This window comes from Ruditapes philippinarum, unplaced genomic scaffold, assembly GCF_026571515.1.
Source record: "Ruditapes philippinarum isolate M1 unplaced genomic scaffold, ASM2657151v2 ctg5481_1_1_1_1, whole genome shotgun sequence".
Lineage (NCBI taxonomy): Eukaryota > Metazoa > Mollusca > Bivalvia > Venerida > Veneridae > Ruditapes > Ruditapes philippinarum.
In genome coordinates, this window is record NW_026864116.1 from 29859 (window position 1) to 50248 (window position 20390).

At 33.9% G+C, this 20390-nt stretch overlaps 1 protein-coding gene across 2 annotated transcripts; it reads left to right on the forward strand.

The window, feature by feature from the left end:
* The first annotated feature begins 1317 nt into the window (after positions 1 to 1317).
* Positions 1318 to 14269, forward strand: LOC132724474 (pericentriolar material 1 protein-like). Of its 2 annotated transcripts, none has more exons than XM_060709345.1 (5): positions 1318 to 1428; positions 4774 to 4872; positions 9569 to 9661; positions 12537 to 12656; positions 13585 to 14269. In XM_060709345.1, exons 1-5 carry the CDS (start codon positions 1321 to 1323, stop codon positions 13816 to 13818), a joined length of 654 nt encoding a protein of 217 aa, XP_060565328.1. In that variant the 5' UTR covers positions 1318 to 1320; the 3' UTR covers positions 13819 to 14269. The 2 variants fall into 2 exon arrangements, with proteins under 2 accessions (XP_060565328.1, XP_060565327.1); XM_060709344.1 differs by lacking the exon at positions 9569 to 9661 and adding an exon at positions 9957 to 10052 and having other exon boundaries at positions 13585 to 13833.
* Positions 14270 to 20390: the final 6121 nt, after the last annotated feature.

The window sequence follows — 20390 nt, forward strand, 5'->3', positions numbered from 1 at the left end:
ATAACTTAAGTTCCATTTGGCCCACAGTATTCAAACTTCATAGGATGATTGCCCATATTAGGTAGAAGACCCCTATTGATTTTGGGGTCACAGAGTCAAAGGTCAAGGTCACACTTACCGTAAAACTGAAAATGGTTTCCGCAGCATAACTTAAGTTCCATTTAACTCGCAGTTTTCAAACTTCATAGGATGATTGTCCATATTGGGTAGAAGACCCCTATTGATTTTGGGGTCACAAGGTCAAAGGTCAAGGTCACTATTACAGTAAAACTGAAAATGGTTTCCGCAGCATAACTAAAGTTCCATTTGGCCCATAGTTTTCAAACTTCATAGGATGATTGTCCATATTGGGTCGAAGACCCCTATTTATTTTTGGGTCACAAGGTCAAAGGTCAAGGTTACTATAAGCTTAATACTGAAAATGATTTCCGGAGCATTACTTAAGTTCCATTTGACTCACAGTTTTCAAACTTCATAGGATGATTGTCCATATTGGGTAGAAGACCCCTATTAATTTTGTGGTCACAGGGTCAAAGGTCAAGGTCACTATTAGCTTAATAGTGAAAATGGTTTCCGGAGCTTTACTTAAGTTCCATTTGGCCCACAGTATTCAAACTTCATAGGATGATTGTCTATATTGGGTAGAAGACCCCTATTGATTTTGGGGTCACAAGGTCAAAGATCAAGGTTACTATCACCTTTAAACAGGTAACAGTTTTTGCTCAATAACTCAAGCATTAATCAACCTACAGCTAAAGTACTTTCTGGCATATAATGCTCCGCCTAGCAGTGCTCTTGTTGGTAGATATGATTTATTTAAATCAAATTTAGTTACTTTATATGCACAATACCGGTATGTATTGAATTGCTTTTAAATGACAAGTAAAAAAAAATAAACACTAGCATAATTATTAAATATATTCACAGGATTTTTACTGGTTCAAATACAATTTGCTATTTGGGGAAAAAGTAAAATATTGCTATTTTTCTCAGTAGACAAATATCACTACATAACCCAAACCAGTTCTGTATGTAAGTCATGGTGAAGTAAGAACAAATTGTGTGCAAAAATGAGAATGAATCAACTTACTGGTGTGACCTCGTATGTACCATGTGTACCTTTATGGAAAAAGTCTCTTTTTCCAAATTTTTTCAATACAACTTTTTGTCAAACATTACTTTCTTGTTAATACATTTAGTGAGTACAGGTTTGTTACTTTACAGGGTGTAAGTAATGACGGGGAAAGGAACAATGAAAGAAATTTGTTTAAGAAGGCGAGAAAATTTTGCCGAGTTATGGCAGACAGGAAAGGTGGAAACATGGAAACACAGCTTTCCAGACCTGTCCCAAATCAACGAGAAGATAGAAATAATAGAAATAATAACAAACAGAATCACAATGAAGCTCGGGCTGCAGCTGGAGGAAAAGTAACTTTTCTTTATATCCTTGAAGTTTCTATTGATTCTTGTCGGAGCTTAAAATTTATCTTTTAATTCATCAACCAGGTTTTAATTGAAAATACTGGTTATAAGATTTGTGTAATGGGGTTTGTGGCGGGTGGGCGGGCTGGTGTTCAGAGGTCAAACAAGATGGTTTCTTGTCGATTAAACTGAAGTTCTGATTGACTTATCTTAATCAAGTTTGGTATATTTAAAGCTTATGCAAAGGCCTTGCTTGGGATTGCGATTCGACCCCATAGGGTCAAGGTCAATGTTACTAAAAATTAGAGCTGTCATAGTTATAGGCAATATTAATGTATCATTGATATTTTTCTCTCGATCAATAATCAATACACATTTGAAAAAATGTCTATGACCCAAAATGTATACAAAAGCAGGTGCCCAATTCTAACACTATGCTGTTGTTACCTAATGGACACATTTCATAGCAATGATGACAAAAAATAGTTGCAAAGGACTTTTATAAACAGGACAAAACATATTTGTAATGAACAGAACATATTTTTATTATGCCCCCGCCATATAATTGGGCATAGTGGTTACCCTGTTTCCGTCATTCCTTCCGTCCGTTCCCTTTTTTATGTCGCACGTAGCTCAAAAAGTAATTTTGACCTAGAGTCATGAAACCTTACTTAAATGTTAATCACATGTGAAGTGTGCACCTGGGTATTTTCGTGTGATATATTTAGTATTTTAGAGTTATTGCCCTTGACTTAGTAAAAATTTGCAATTTTCAACTTTTGTCGCACGTAACTCAAAAGATATTTGACCTTGATCATGAAACCTAACTAGAAGTTAATCAGCATGTGTAGTTTGTGCACCTAGGTATTTTCGTGTGGATATTTTTAAGAGTTATTGCCCTTGACTAGTAAAAATTTCCAATTTTCAACTTGTGTCGCACCGTAACTAAAAAATTATTTGACACTAGAGTCCAAGAAAATTACGAGAATTCTGCTCAGCATGTGTAGTTGTGCACTTTCTGGATATTTTCATGTGGATTTTTTAGGGCAAATATTTTAGTATTTTTAGAGTTATTGCCCTTGCTTAAAAAAATTTCCCCCAATTTTCAACTTGTGTTACACGTAACTCAAAAAATATTTGACTTAAAGTCATGAAACCTTACAGGAATGTTGCTCAGCATGTGTAGTTGTGCACCTAGGTATTTTCGTGTGGATATTTTTAGAGTTATTGCCCTTGACTTAGTAAAAATTGCAATTTTCAAAACTTGTGTCGCACATAACTCAAAAAGTATTTGACCCAGGAGTCCATGAAAACCTAACAAGAATGTTCGCTTAGCATGTGTAGTTGTGCACCTGGGTATTTCATGTGGATTTTTAGTATTTTTTTAGAGTTATTGCCCTTGACTTAGTAAAAAATTTACAATATTAAAACTTGTGTTGCACGTAACTCAAAAAGTGTATGACTGTAGGCCTGAAAATTTCCAAGAATGTTTGCTTCAGCATGTTGTACTTATGCACCTTGGGGTTCTCTTGTGGATTTATTCAATATGTTGTAGTATTTGACCGGTACTTTAATAACAAGAAATTTTTAGTTTTCATCTTGGGCAGATGTAGCCAAAAAAAAAATTTGACCTGAGACATAAGATGAACAAATCAGTGGAGTGTGGGGGCACCCATGTCCTATGGACACATTTTCCTAGTTTTTTTTCAAAGTGGCCCCCGATTGACCTGTGCAGAGTTGCAAACCCGGTGCGAGTTGGTATAGGGCCAAGTTGACTCTTTACGATATATTCAAACCGAAATTTTTGAACTTCTAAAAAAAATCTAAAATTTGATTTGCCAATTTTTTAAGTGCAGTTTTAATCGAGTAATGCTTCTTGATGTCCCCAAAACCAGGGACTCATGAGTTTTCAAACTCTGAAATGGCTGAGCTATTATCAATAAAGTTCTAATTGATAGTTTTAAAGTAAATTTTACAAGAAAATCTCCGAACAAGAAAGTATTTAAATGTTTAAAAAACTTCGGATGGATATTGGAAAATTGTCATCAAGCTGGTCAAAATTACTTAGAATATATTGCTGTTTAAGTTGACATTTCCAAACAAGCGCTACACAAATAAAATGTTACATGTAACTGTAAGCTTTTTAAAACGGTAAAACAATGGCAAAATATGAACAAAAAACATTAACTGTCATAAGATTGACATAACTTTTACACAATTTGGTATTACATACCAAATTCCTACCAGACAGGACTTCCTACTCAGAAAATGCATGCGTCCAAAAAGATGCACATTAATTTTTTTTGAAACTTTTGCGTCAGCAGCAAATTCATTGCGTTATTGGACGCAGAGGTAAAAAAAATCACTTGGTCAAGGTCTCTGTTAACTGAAATAGAAAAATGGATTCCAGACAATAACTAGAGTTACAAATGACATTATATGTGATCAAAACTTGAAATATAGCAAGCTTATATGAAGACCCAGGTTGGTATTGCATTTGGACACCCTGGGTCAAAGTTCAAGGTTATTGTTACTACAAATTGAGAAATTGTTTCCTGACAATTAACTAGATTTAGGAATGAGATATTGTACCGGTAATCATATTTGGTATTTAGCAAGCTTATATGAAGACCAGAGTGGCTTGGTATTGCATTTCGGACCTGTCAACCCTGAGGTCAAGGTCAAGGTCACTGTCATTAAAAATAGAAAAATGGTTTTCAGACAATAACTAGAGTTAAGAATGAGATATTGTAATCAAACTCTGTATATAGTAAGATTATATGAAGACCCATGTTTTTTTTGCTTTTGGACCCCCTTGGGTGTAGGTTACTTAGAGTAAAAAAATAGCTTTCTGGACTATACAGTTAGGCATAAAATATTGCAATCAAAAGCTTATATGAAGACCCCTGATTCGGTTTGTTTCTGTAGCCCCTGGGATGAAGGGCCACTGTTACTAAAAATAAAAAGATGGTTTCTTGGAGCATAACGTTAGTTAAGAATTATTTGTACACAGTTCAAATTTTGCTTCAGACCACTTTAATTTCCAAAAAGTCAAGGTTGCTGGAGTGGGTATTAATCACCTTTAGCGATAGCTCTAGTTAACAAGTAGTTAGTTCTTAACATGTGAAATGCATGACCCCTTTGTTTTTAGGGTTAAAGCTCCAGGGAGAGAATATAAGTTGCACAATATAATATTATACATAATATATTATTGAAATTAAAATATTTGTGTGATGTTTGATGTTTTTAATCAATGTCAATAAAGTTATTTGCGCAAAAAAGAAAACATTTAATCTGCTATGGATTACTCAGGTGACCTTTCAGGCCCATGGGCCTCTTGTTTTTTTCCAGCCTGACAGTAGTCAGATTGTTGGGCGACTGATGCAGATACGTGACTACATCAAACAAGCAAGCTCCATGATGGATTCGCTTAGAAAATCTGGTGATCCGGTATGTCTTTAAACATCTTTATGTAAAGCTTTGGAGTTGACTGTCTATAGTGAGGGCAATTTGCTTTCAAGTCAGCATCACACCTTGGTTCAGGTTATAACCCCACTTTTTCATTGATCCCTTTCAGGCATTAATTTGAATTCTTTATTATGGTCTTCACATCAAATTTTCTGTCAACTTGCTGTGGAATTTTCATACATGTACCACTTTATTTTTTCTCTGAACATCTTGGGATATTGTTTTTGAAGACAATTCTGGGAGTGCTGCAATTTTTACTTAAGCAGACAATGAACATCAAAACTTATGCAGAGACAACCTAACATTTTCATGTTTAAAGTAAATCTTAATTAAAACAAAGTATTGGAGGTGTCATCGATAAGGATTTTTGTATCAATATATCGGTAATGAATTATCGGCAATACAGCGATATATCGATTGCCAGGCTAAATTTTAGCTTTCAAGTCTGTTAAGATGTTTCCTAAGGACACTGACAAAGCAGTTATATTTAGACAAATGCAAAAAAGATAAACTATGAAAACTGAACAATTTGTTTCTTTTTTTATCATATAGCTATAAATGAAAACTAATGACTAGTAACTATAAAGTTTAAAGCCTTTTCCATTTTACTTTAGTTGTTGTTGTTGCTATTACGTAGTTACTGATCATGCTAAATCCCGTCCTTGCCGTTCCAATTAAGCCGGGTTTAATTGGCAAATTATAGTGTTTAGAACCTGAATAATTATTAAAGTTTAACATTTTGTAATCATAATTTTTACAAAGAAACACTGACAAATTTTTCTTGGCATTTTCCCTTTTTAAAATCTGAATTGAGGGGTCTTGTCAGCCACTTAGCAGACGTGCGAGATTACAACGAAATTAGGCAGCATTCGTTAAAGACACTGGGAGGTAACTTTGGCACTGATTTCCGTTTTCATTTTAGAAAAAAAATATTTCTGGCTTCCATAACTTTATATGTCTATATGTCGTTTTTATATTGACGTTTTCGACAGTAAACATGTCTATTAGTTCTATAAAACCTGTTCGCTGAAATCTCTTTAGCTAGAAATATATGTGCATTCGATATCCGATATTTAAAAAAAGGAATCGATATCTAATCGGATAACAAAGATCGTTGATACACCGATATCGATTGAATCAATGACACCCCTACAAAGTATTGGAAAAAATAAGGGTAACCATCCTCTTTGAGTTGTGTGTCCATAGTGAGTTTTTAGCTCAACTTTTTTTTTTGAAAATGAATCTAGGTATTGTGACAGTCATGGCAGATCTCCCATTAGCAAACTTTAACCTTGATCATAACTTTTTATCACCCGCCGCTTTCGGTTGGGGATATAGAAATAGTCTGTCCGTTCGTCCTTCCGTCCGACATTTTTTTCCGGAGCATATCTCAAAAAGTATTTGAGAAATCAACTGGAAACTTCATAAGTGGATAGACCTCATTTAGGAGGAGTGCAGTGCACAAGAATGATAACTCTACCCTGCATAATTTTTGAGTTATTGCCCTTTGTTATATTTCAAAATTAATTTTTGTCCAGAGCATAACTCAAAAAGCCTTTGAGATACATGTATCAACATGAAACTTCATAGGTGCAAAGATCTCACTCAGGAGGTGTGCAGTGCACAGGAATGATAACTCTACCTTTCATAATTTTTGAGTTATTGCCCTTAGTTATTTTTCATACTTAACTTTTCACCTGAACTCAAAAAGTGTTTGAGATGTCATAATGAAATGTCATAGGTGGATAGATCTTATTGAGGAGGAATGCTGTGCGCAAGAATGATAACTCTTCCCTATATAATTTTTGAGTTATTGCCCTTTGTTCTTTTTCATACTATTTTGTCAGGAGCTTATCTAAAAAAGTATTTGAGGTATCAACTTGAAACTTCATGGGTGGATAGATTTTACTGAGGAGGGGTGCAGCACACAAGAATGATAACCTACCCTGCATTATTTTTCAGTTATTGCCCTTTGTTATTTTCAGCCATTAGTATTCACATAGAATCACTTCAGCCCTCAGTTTTCATTACCAAAAGACCTCTTAAAATTGAATTATTCTGCTCTTCTACATATACATTCTTCCAATGAGCAAACTTATTCGGCGGGGGATGGCCATGTTGACATGGTTCTTGTTAAGTTGTTGTAATGTTTTCATATCTGGCCACAACATTCCTTTGAACAAGGCCTTCATGTAGACCAGACTAAATTTGACTTTTATTCATAAATGACCTTTACCTTGAAGTTAAAATGCTTGATTTTGCTATAAGTGGCTATAACAGTGTTATAGAATGGATTGTCTTCAAACTGGAACATAACAATCTTTGAGAATAAATCTTCAAGTTACCCAGACAGAACTTGACCTTCACTGAAAAATGACCTTGACCTTGAAGGTCAAATTATTGAAATTTTATCTCTTTTGTTTTGCTGGCTATAATTATTTTGTTAATGAATGGATTTATGAATGGACTTCATATTAAGATGCAACATTCTTTAGAATAAAACCTTCATGTATATCAAACTCTTATTGACCTTGGCTCATTTATGACCTTGGCCTTAAAGGTCTTTTGCTGTAAAAATGTATTATCTTCATACTTTGAACAAAAAAAAACTTTTAGACAAGACCTTCTAAAAGGTTGGACTGACTTTACATTGACAATCAAGGTCAAATTATTGAATTTTGGTTAATTTTTTTTGGATATAAAAATTAAACTTTGTTATCAGCTGATCTAGATTTTGATGAAGGGAATTACTTTCTTGTCCTTTGATGTTCAGCTTTCAAATGTAAAAATCATCATTTAACATTATGAAAAATGTTAAATACTTGGACAAAACAACATGTGTGTCTAGACCTAGCTATTGAAGAAAAGCTTTTTTTTATTTTTTTAATTTCTAAAGATTTTGTTTAAACATTTTATTTGTTTGCTTTTAGAAAAAGTTAAAAAAAGTGGAGCCTTGCTCCGCCTTGCCCCGCCCGGCAGTGGCTCTTGTTATGCCTAGGGTATTAGCTTTGTTAACAAGCTTGTTATTCATATTTTGCTTATATTTGCTTGTACATGAATAAGCAGTGTTTATGTCAATATAAGAGGTTAAGGCAAAGAAAAATATTTAGTTTAAAGCATTTTCTTTTCTTTCTTTTATGACATTTTTCTCAATGATTAAAATTAATGTCAGAATAAGTTACATCCAAAAACAGATCTTTTTCAGACACCTGGTCTATTTTTGTTAACATTTTTAGTGTGATTTACATCAATCAACAATTAATTTTTTGGTTTTATTGCAAGCAAATCAAATTCTTTAAAGTTTAAATGAAAAGTGTCTTAATATCAGCAAATATTTTCATTGAAATGTTTGATAGTCAAAGAAATCTATTGCAGTTGAGGCTGAAATAATCAGCAATGGAGTTTGACTTTTAGTTTCACTTTTTTCAAGTTTAATAATTGCTAATTAAGGTCATTTTTTTGTTGTTGATTTATTTCAACTTTATTGTAACAAAGAAGCATCAGTCTTTGACTGTAAAATTCTGTTCTCAGTTTTTGATATTAATTACCGCAAGTAATCAAATCATCGTCACTTTCATACATTTCTAATCATTGTTTCTTACGGTTAAAAGAAAGAGAAAAAAAGCTGCTTGATCATCCATCACTCATCAACTACTTGTGCCACAAACAAAATTAAAGGAAAACACTGAAAATTAACTTACAGTGGGGTTATACATGCCAAAACAATCATAAAGACTAAAGTACATCATAACTTTGCTATCATGGCTTTTCATTGGTTTTATCTTCCATTATTGACACTGATTGACAGGTATATTGTAAAAGTATGTTACATGCTTGGATAGATATAAATGGTAAGGCTTATATTGTGTGTTTGTTTGATAATCAACAGAAGATGCAATTATACCTCAATAACTGACAGTATGTCACACACAGCATGCAATAATAGGCTAGCTAGAACCCCGGAAGATACAATTATACCTCAATAACTGACAGTATGTCACACACAGCATGCAATAATAGGCTAGCTAGAACCCCGGAAGATACAATATACCTCAATAACTGACAGTATGTCACACACAGCATGCAATAATAGGCTAGCTAGAACCCGGAAGATGCAATTATACCTCAATAACTGACAGTATGTCACACACAGCATGCAATAATAGGCTAGCTAGAACCCCGGAAGATACAATTATACCTCAATAACTGACAGTATGTCACACACAGCATGCAATAATAGGCTAGCTAGAACCCCGGAAGATGCAATTATACCTCAATAACTGACAGTATGTCACACACAGCATGCAATAATAGGCTAGCTAGAACCCCGGAAGATACAATTATACCTCAATAACTGACAGTATGTCACACACAGCATGCAATAATAGGCTAGCTAGAACCCCGGAAGATACAATTATACCTCAATAACTGACAGTATGTCACACACAGCATGCAATAATAGGCTAGCTAGAACCCTGTTAGTATTTGTACAGAATATTCATATTGTTACTGTACTTGTACAGAATATTCATATTGTTACTGTACTTGTACAGAATATTCATACTGTTACTGTCCCAGCCATATATGACTGAAATTTTGAACTAAAATAAAACAAGAAAAAGTTGTAAACAATTACAACTGAGAAAATAACAATCATTTCATTCCTTTTTGTTTAAAGTCTGACCAGCAAAGATGCTTTCAATTAAGTAAATTACTGTATAACATGAGAGATAGAGAAGCGGAGGTATTACAGAATCTTACCAAATTATGGGTAATCACAACAGTTCATTGTTATATAACAGTGAAATCTCAGATATACATATGTTTCTATCAAAGAAGTATATGGTTCATGGAAAATTCTGAGGATTGTGAAGGGAAATGATTGGAGAACATGTTATTCAGAATAATGTTGAAGTAGTGTTTATATATATGTATATATGATGATTCACATAATGATTATAAAAAGTAAGGTAGGATGGTAAACATATATTGTCTGAGGTTTGATTGGTTTGTTGAGCACTATGTTACTCTTGTTATGTTCAATGTTTGGTGTTTTATTTGTTAAGCCTGGATACAGAGATGAGATGGATCGTTTACAAAAACTGATGGACCATTTAAAAGAACAAGAAAGAGGTTATACTGGCCTTTTACAAACATTGCTTGTAAGTTTTTAAATATTTCTGTGTCAGTTCTATGTTATATTCGCTGATATTTATTTAAGCAGCAATTTTTTAATTGAAGTATATTTATGACCTCCTTCAAAGATAGAAATATTTTTTTGCAGCATGTATGTTGGTTTGTCCATCCTACATTGTTTCTGCCCAAACCTTGAGAACGAATGAACCCATTACCCTGAAACTTCAAAGCTGCATTGGTCTTGGCCTTTAGATGACCCTATAGATTTTGGGATCAGAGCCACTTTGACATTATATGTCAAATAGTTTCCTACCAATAACTTTACAACCTATTGGCCCTTGACGTTCAAACCATATAGGTGCATTGGTCTTGGCCAGTTTATTGCTTTTGGGATCAAGGGGTCAGAAGTCAATGTTATGTTTAACTTAAAACAGTTTCCGACCATTTACTTGTCAACACATGGACCCTTGGCTGTCAAACTGCATAGGTGCAACGGTCTTGCCCAATGAATGACCCTTATTATTCCCCCAAAAACGAAGTTTGGGGGGGTATATAGGAGCTACCCAGTGGTCGGTTGGTCGGTCGGTCCAGACGTCCGTTGCATTTTCCTTGTCCGGAGCATAACTTGAAGACTAATGGTTGGAATTCAATATAACTACATACAACGGTCAAGCACATTGAAAAAGAAGTGCAGTGCATCAGAACCATAACTCTATCTTGACTAATTACAGAGTTATTGCCCTTTGTTACTTTTCCTTGTCTGGGGCATAACTTGAAAACTACTGGTTGGAATTCAAAACAACTTCATACAATTGTCAAACACAATAAGGGGAAGTGCAGTGCACAAGAACCATAACTCTATCTAAAGTAATTACAGAGTTATTGCCCTTTGTTGCTTTTCCATTGCTTTTTTTTTTGTCCGGACCATAACTTGAAGACTAATAGTTTGAATTCAATATAACTACATACAATGGTCAAGCACATTGAGAGGAAGTGCAGTGCATAAGAACCATAACTCTATCTTGACTAATTGCAGAGTTATTGCCCTTTGTTACTTTTCCTTGTCCGGGGCATAACTTGAAAACAACTTGTTGGAATTCAAAACAACTTTAATTAATTATGAAGTTATATTGAAGACTAATGGTTGGAATTCAATATAACTACATACAACTGTCAAGCACATTGAGAGGAAGTGCAGTGCATAAGACTTTGCATAATAACTTTGACAATTGTCAAACACAATAAGGGGAAGTGCAGTGCACAAGAACCTTAACTCTATCTAAAGTAATTACAGAGTTATTGCCCTTTGTTACTTTTCCATTGAATTTTTTGTCCGGACCATAACTTGAAGACTAATGGTTGGAATTCAATTTAACTACATACAATGGTCAAGCACATTGAGAGGAAGTGCAGTGCATAAGAACCATAACTCTATCTTGACTAATTACAGAGTTATTGCCCTTTGTTACTTTTCCTTGTCTGGGGCATAACTTGAAAACTACTGGTTGGAATTCAAAACAACTTCATACAATTGTCAAACACAATAAGGGGAAGTGCAGTGCACAAGAACCATAACTCTAAAAATCCAAACAAACAAACAAACAAACTTTGTCTTTCTGGACTTATTACAGAGTAATTCAATTAAACTTCATCAATGGCCAACCACATTGAAAGGAAATGCAACATTGAAAGGAAATGCAACATATAAGAACCACAACTATCTTTAATTGCCCACAACCATAACTCTATATTTCAATTCTTTTACAAGGTATTCTGTTACTAGTAACATCCTCATTTCAGAAGCAGTCTTGTGGGGGTATTAATCACATTTAGTGATAGTTCTAGTTAATTTTGGGGTCAAGGGTTCAAAGATCAAGGTCTTATTTACCTTGTATGTCGAAACAGTGTTCGACCAATAACTCGACAACCCTCGACCCTCAAACTTCTCAGGTGCATTGGTCTCTGAAAGTAGATGACTCCTTTTTGGATTAAGGGCTCAAATGTCAAATGGTCACATTGACCTTGCATGCCAAATTGGTTTCCGAGCAATATTGCATGCAACTTCCAACATGCTAACAAGGGGACAAGCGTGTTTTACACTCTTGTCAAAACAAAAATAAACAGAAACTTAATATTTTATGTAACATTAGTTTGGCTCTTTGAAATCAGTAGAATTTTAGTTTGTATTGTGATAAAAAGATGAATATAGTATTGTGATAAAAAGATGAATATAGTATTGTATAGAGTGATACAAAATATAAAGTTAAATTAAAGCAAAAACTGAAAGGTCAAATGGCAATTGCTTATACATAAAGGATATTTGTTTTGTTTTGTGAATTTGATATATCACACTGAGAAATGAGAGTAAATGTGAATATTTTTCACTATGATGTGAGATATATACAGCATATTCTCTCAAAACAAACAATTTTTCTGTTTAGCTCCACTTTTGGAAGGAAAAAAAGGTGGAGGTATTGTCATAACCCACTTGAAAATATTTTTCATTATAGTCAGTGAGAGAGGAACCAGATGTAAATGATGCTAGTCGTGAAATGACACCAAACACTGAACCACTTGATGATACAAGATCTGTTGATCTTGATATACAGTCAGAAGTTTCAGACAGGGAGGTAAATTGTGTTTACCTGCTACTATCTTCTTTATTTCTTTGCACATATTTTATGGCTATATTTGTAGTGATTCTTTAAACAGCATTTGCTTTTCGACAATATGAGTAAATACATGGGGAAAAAAACTTTGATATTTTCATTTTTTATTTTTCATTAAAAATCTAGACTGTTTTATTTAAGCAAGTCAGTCAGAAATGTAGAAGTGTTATACATGTCAGTTCATTGCAATAAAGTTTTGATTGAATGATTATTGTTTAATCTCTGATAAAAATGTCTGCCCAAAAAATGAAAGATTGTTAAACTTTAGAAAACACATGCTGTTTGTCTGTTATCAGTGTGCTGGAATATATATATATATAGCACTGTTTCTCCTTGCATGTAATCACATCCATACAAGATTTCCAACAGTGCTAACTTGTCAAGAAACATTTGACTTATATTTTCAAGAATTATGTTTTTGCTAAAATAATGAAATTATGGGTGCATGTAACCACAATTTACCATGTTATACTTTTATCCTTGTATAAAACAGAGCACAGTTTTTTGATTTTGAACACATTTTCATACTTTTGTGGCAAGCATTTTGTAAAATGTTATTGTCAGTTCATCCAGCTAAACAAAAATAGAAAGAAGGAGAATTATACCTTATATTATAATCAACATTGTATAGGTTTGGATATTTCTTTCTCTTTATAGATAAGAAATAACAAGCTTTGTACCATAAGCCAAATGAGTTGAAAACTTTACATAAAAATGATATTATTACATAATAGTTCTCAGCTTACTGGAACAGTGTACATAGTGTTTTTGAATACAAGGACAACATTACTACACCTGTAAATGGTAAATTTAATTACATGAGAATAAATGTATTTGTAATTTAGAGGAAATGAAAGCAATGTTTAAAAAAAATATAACCATTTTAAAGGAGAGGTCAGTGAGTGCATCATCTAGGCCAAGAATTGAAGATAATCTTGGCTTGACTTCTGATAATGATGATGAAGTAGAAGAAGAAGGTGTCCCCTCAGAAACATCTGATAATTCTAGCACTATGGATGATACTGTGATATCTGCTAGGAAAAAAGAGCTGGATTTTGAATTGGGAGAATCTGAGGTTTGTTGTATCTCTTTTCATATTGAAGTTAAAGGGCCTGCCAAGTAATATAAGCAAGTTAAATTGAATCAAAGGAATAAGTCAGCAAAATTCCTTGTAAAATGCTGAAGGAAAAATTTAATCAATTGATTGATTTAAAAATATAATTGTACCAGCTATAAGTTTATTGTCAAAACATATTTGTGTTTTGGCTTTTGTGCCAATTGTGTTTTTTTGGAGTCGAATTCTGTTTTTTTAGGAAGGGTTTTGTCGAGCCTGCATGCAGAGAGCTTGACAAAGTTGTCAAAATGGCGCTTCGGTGTATGTCATTGTTCGTTAGTTTGTCCGGATTATGCTTGTTCAGGGCGTAACTTTGTCATTAGTAGGCATAATTTCAAATAACGAAACACAAATATTACACCATAATGAGATGGTGTGTCATGCGCAAGAACTTTGTGGCTAGGTCAAAGATCAAGGTCATACTGTAAGGTCAAATTTTGAAGATTGGTTTTATTTGGATTTATGCCCCTTTCACTTTGAAAAAAAAAAAAGAAGAAATTTTCAGTTTCCAGTTGACATATTCAACTCAAATATAACATATGGATATGTCATAAGAATACACTGGTCAATTTCGAATTTGGTGATGGTTTGATGATTACTGACAGAGTTATCCCTCTTGAACTTTGTAAAAAAGTAAGAATTTTTTAGTTTCCGTTCAGTATTTCCCCAATGGTTGTACACATTCAACTCAAATTTGACATATACTACATGTTTGGAATAAGCAGGTCAAGTTTGAATTTAGTTGTGGTTCAATGATTTTGGACAAAGTTGTCTTTCTTGGATGTTGGAATTTTTTTTGAAATTTTCAATTTCAGCACTCATACTATTGTGGAAATGTATGTAGGCATTATCTAGGCTACAAATATGCAATATGCAATTTACAAAAGATTAACACAGAATAGTTTCAGTGCCTTTAACTTTGTATAAAAATAGTTTGTGTTAACATTGAATAGTTTTAAGGGCTTTGAACTTACAATGAAAAAAATAGTTTGTGCAAACAAATCATTATTAAAACATTTGAAATTTTGGCTGCATGCGGGGGCATCCGTGGCGTGGCAACACATTTCTAGTTAATTGTATACATTAATAACAATATCAAAATAGCAGTAGGACTTACACATGTCAACTTTAGGTCATTTTTAGCTCACCAGAACCGAAGTCTTTTATCAAGTTTGCTCATTTTTTGATTGGCCCCTTGCCAATTAACAAGATCCTCTACTAAAGACCCACAGGGCTGCATATGGCATTGTCTATTGGACCTCTACCAAGATTGTTTAAATTATAGCGCTGGGGTCAAAATTGGCAAAAAGATAAAAAAGTCTTCTTGTGCTTAGAAATTTGGTATATAAAATCATCTATAGGTCTTCTACCAAAGTAGTTCAAATTTTGCCCCTAGTGTCAAAATTGTCCCCACTACATTTTCCTTATATGCATGTATAGTAAAACTTGAAAAATCTTTGAATTGACAAAGGCTAGAGGTAAGATATTTGGCATGAAACATTGTGTTATGGACTTCTACCAGGATGATTCTAATTAAAGCCCTGGGGTCAAAATTGGCCCCACCCCAGTGCTGAAATATGACCTGAACCCCCAAATTCACAAGACACTACTGCATTATGGCAATTTTATATAAACAATAAAGAAATCTGCTACTGTGATATTGATGCGGTCACAGGTAAACGTTGCGTGGCCATGACTTACACTATACCCCCGTCCCCCCTCTACAACCCAAAACCCTAAAAAAATTATGAAAAAAAAAATTTTATGACTAAAATATTATAAAGGTATTTTACTCTACTTTCATTTTGCATAGAAATATCACTAGCATCTCAATTATCAGCGCATATATTCATCAATTTTTCACCAATCTTAACAATCTTGGTCTCAAATCTTAGATAAATAAATACTCTTTAAGAAAACAACACTGGCACCTTCGCTGATTATACGTAGCAAGAAATATCCAAGCCCAAAATGTCAACAAATGAAACTCGGAAGAGATCTGATTGCACCGTTTCGGTAAAACTCTCACGAGTAAAACACACTAAATTCACCGTGAAAGAATATTTCTTTGTATTGCGTATTTAAATATGATAAAATTAAGTTATTATTTGTAATAATTGTTCAATCAAAGCATCATATGAAACTATAACGCACCTTTTTTCCTATATGTCAAATTCTCAATCCAAAATGAAAGTAAATTGGCACAGCAGAGTTGTTTCCCTTTAAGTAATTTCATTGGTCCGAGGTTTTCCTGTGACCAATGAAAATACTCCATTTGAAAACAATCTGCAGGCCCATTTTACTTTCATTTTGGAATGAGAATTTGACATATAGGAAAAAAGGTGCGTTATAGTTTCATTAGATGCTTTGATTGAACAATTATTATAAATAATAACTTAATTTTATCATATTTAAATACGCAATACAAAGAAATATTCTTTCACGGTGAATTTAGTGTGTTTTACTCGTGAGAGTTTTACCGAAACGGTGCAATCAGATCTCTTCCGAGTTTCATTTGTTGACAGTTTGGGCTTGGATATTTCTTGCTACGTATAATCAGCGAAGGTGCCAGTGTTGTTTTCTTAAAGAGTATTTATTTATCTAAGATTTGAGACCAAGATTATTAAGATTGGTGAAAAATTGATGAATATATGCGCTGATAATTGAGATGCTAGTGATATTTCTATGCAAAATGAAAGTAGAGTAAAATACCTTTATAAAATTTTAGTCATAAAAAAATTATTTTTTTTCATAATTTTTTTTTAGGGTTTTGGGTTGTAGAGGGGGAACGGGGGTATAGTGTAAGTCATGGCCACGCAACGTTTACCTGTGGATGCGGTGGCAAAGCACTTTTTCACAAATGTCGGCAAATACTTTCAAGCTCGTAAATGGCAGCTTTATCAAGCCGATAGCGGGCCACAACTTCCTGATCACTCAGGCAATCCAAATGCACCAATTCGCTGCCTAAAAGTCCGGCTTTTCCTTCGGCGTTGTCGATTCACAAGAAGTAAGGCAGCCATTTTGTTTGATCTGCGACTGCTACTTAGCGATCGTAGAAAAAATGCGTAAGATTAAGGAAATCTGCGACGTTTGATAAGACACCGCCAAAATTGTACGATCGATGTACGAAAATCGTACGATTAAAACAGTGGTATGACCGTTGATAAGACGGGCCCCAGTCCCTTTAACCTCGACTTTAAATAAAGTTCTATGTATTTTATTTTTACTCCCAAAGACCGTCTGGATGTATAATGGCATTTATAGCTTATTATACTTTATGGCATTGTCCCACCATCCATCTACTGGAAATAGATAAGGGGGACATCTATAAAACATCTATAAACAGAACAAAAGAGAACAATAGAGTTCATTCTGTAACAATGGCCCTCTATTAACAAAAGAAAAGATTAAAAGAAATGGCCCCTTACCTTAGTTTGGAGCATGTCTGTTCCTCGTTCCCGTAGACAATTTGTTTCTGCAGCATAACTTAAATTTCTGTGACAATTTATATTTTGCATATAAGTATGTTACATCCAAACTCGGGTCAGTTAAGATTTTGGTTGCAAGAGGTATTGTTACAGTTTCGTTGCCATCAGCAAACTTTAACCTTGATCATAAATTTTTAAGTTTTATTGGCCACAACAACCCTTAGGACAATACCTTAAAGTAGACCAGACTAACCTTAATTCATAAATAACCTTGACCTCCATGGTTAAATGTCTAAATTTTGCTCTTTTTCTGGGTTTTTTTGCTATTAGTGGTTATAACTTTGTTATTTTGAGCTCATCTGTCACAAAGTAACAATAGAATTAGGGGCCATGGCCCTCTATTAAACGAAAGAAAATAACAATAGAAATGGCCCTTTTATCCCTATTCTTTCGCCCGTCCGTCGTATGTCCGTAAACTTTTACTTTAAACAACATCTCATAAACCGCTAAGCTAATTTTGTACAAATTGCACAGGAATGTTACTTTGGTGGTCACCTTTAAAAATTGTTAAAAGAATTTAATTCCGTGTAGAACTCTGGTTTCCATGGCAACTGAAAGAAAAAAACTTGAAATATCTTCTTTAAAAAAAACAAAGAGCTAGAGCTTAAATTATTTGGCATGATACATCTTCTAGTGAGTTTCTACCAAGTTAATATTAAAACAAAAGCCCTGGGTTCAAAATTGGTCCTGCCCCGGGGGGTCATTGATTTTCATTATAAGTCTAAAGAAAAACTTAAAAAATCTCTTGTTTGTATGTATGTATGTGTGTATGTTTGTGTGTTATATAGATTATATAGTGAACTTAAAAAATCTTCTTGTGGAAAACCACTCGTCCAATTCCAACCAAACTTGGCAGGATTGATCCTTGGGTGAAGGGCTTCCAAAGTTGTTCAAAAAATTTCATTCCATGCAGAAATCTGGTTGCCATGGCAACCAAAAGGAATTATAAGAATAAATTTAAAAATCTTCTTGTAAAGACCCACAAGGCCTAGAGTATAGATATTTTGCATAAGGCATTGTCTGGTAGACTACTACCAAGATTGTTCAAGTTATAGCCCTGGAGTCAAAATTGGCCCTGCCCTTGGGGTCATTGATTTTCAGTCACTATGTACATATAGTAAAAAATTTAAAAAACTTCTTGTTTGAAGGTACAAGGCTTAGAGCTTTGATATTTGGTATGTGATATCATCTATAGGTACTCTACCAAAGTTGTTCAAATTTTGCCTCCAGCTTAAAATTTAGCCCTGCCCCGGGTGGTCATAGGTTTTCCTTTTATGTATATAGTAAAAACTTAAAAAATCATCTTCTCGAAACTGACAAAGGCTAGAGGTTAGATATTTTGCATGAAACATTGTGTAGTGAACATCTACCAAGATTGATCAAATTATAGCCCTGGGGTCATTGATTTTCAATATGTACATATAGTAAAAAATTAAAAAATCTTATTGTCTGAAGATATAAGGCTAAGAGCTTTGATATTGGTATATGATATCATCTATAGGTACTCTACCAAAGTTGTTCAAATTTTGCCTCTAGTGTCAAAATAGCCCCTCCCCGTGGGTCATAGGTTTTCCTTATACATGTATGTATATAGTAAAAACTTTAAAAAATCATCTTCTCTAAATTGACAAAAGCTAGAGGTTAGATATTTTGCATGAAACATTGTGTAGTAAACCTATAGCAGGAGTGTTCAAATTATAGCTTTGGGGTCAAAATTGGCCCCTCCCCGGGGTCATTGATTTTCACTTTGTACATATAGTAAAAAATTAAAAAATCTTCTTGTCTGAAGGTACAAGGCTTAGAGCTTTGATGTTTATATAGGTCCTCTATCAAAGTTGTTCAAATTTTGCCCCTGGTGTCAAAATTGGCCCTGCCCGGGGGCATTGATTTTTATTATGTAAAAATAGTAAAGATAGAAACTAAAACAAATGTTTTCTGAATTGGAGAAAACTACAGCTTAGATATTTGACATGAACGTTGTTTGGTGGACCTGTATCAAGATTGTTTTTATTAAACCCATTGCGTAAAAATTTTGCCCAAGGGGACAGTGACCTACTTTCTTGTCCTTTGATGTACAGCCATGAAATTTAGACTATATGTACAGTTTTAGTTGTAAAATTGAACTTTGATATCAGGTGACCTAGATTTTGATTATGTGACCTACTTTCTTGTCCTTTGATGTGCAGCTTAATGAAATTTGAACCATGTGTACAGATTAAGATGTAAAGTGAACTTTGATATCAGCTGGCCAAGATTTTGGCAAAGTGTCTTGCTCTGTTTGTCCTTTGATGTACAGTCATGGAATTTTGGCCATGTGAAATATGACCTTAACCACCAAATTCACTAGACTCAACTGTATTGATAGATTCCTACTCTGATCGTTTATTTGAATAATAATAGATTTAACCACTTATCTGATAATAAGAATTAGATAGGTCAGTTATCTATGCATTATGGCAATCTTCAATTGTATAGAAACAAAAAAATTCTGTTCCTACATTACTATTTAGATTTGTATTCATTCGGTGGCATAGCATTTTTATGCCCCCGCCATGTAATGGCCGGGGCATATAGTGTTACCCTGTTCTGTCATTCCGTCATTCCGTCATCATCAGTTTCCGTTCATTATCTTAGTAACAGTTGCACACATTCAACTCAAATTTGACATATGGATATGTCATGAGAAAATACAGGTCAAGTTCGAATTTGGTCATGGTTCGATGATTTTTGGCAGAGTAATGCCCCTTTTACTTTAAAATAATATGAAATTTTCAGTTTCCGTTCATTATCTCCCCAACGGTACAACACATTCAACTCAAACTTGACATATGGATATGTCATGAGAAAATACAGGTCAAGTTCGAATTTGGTCATGGTTCGATGATTTTTTGGCAGAGTTATGCCCCTTTTACTTTGAAAATAATATGAAATTTTCAGTTTCCTTTCATTTATAATCTCCCCAACGGTACAACACATTCAACTCAAACTTAACATATGGATATGTCAAAGGAATATGCAGTTCAACTTTAAATTTGGTCAAGGTTCAATGATTTTTGGCAGAGATATGCACCTGTCACTTTGAAAATAATATGA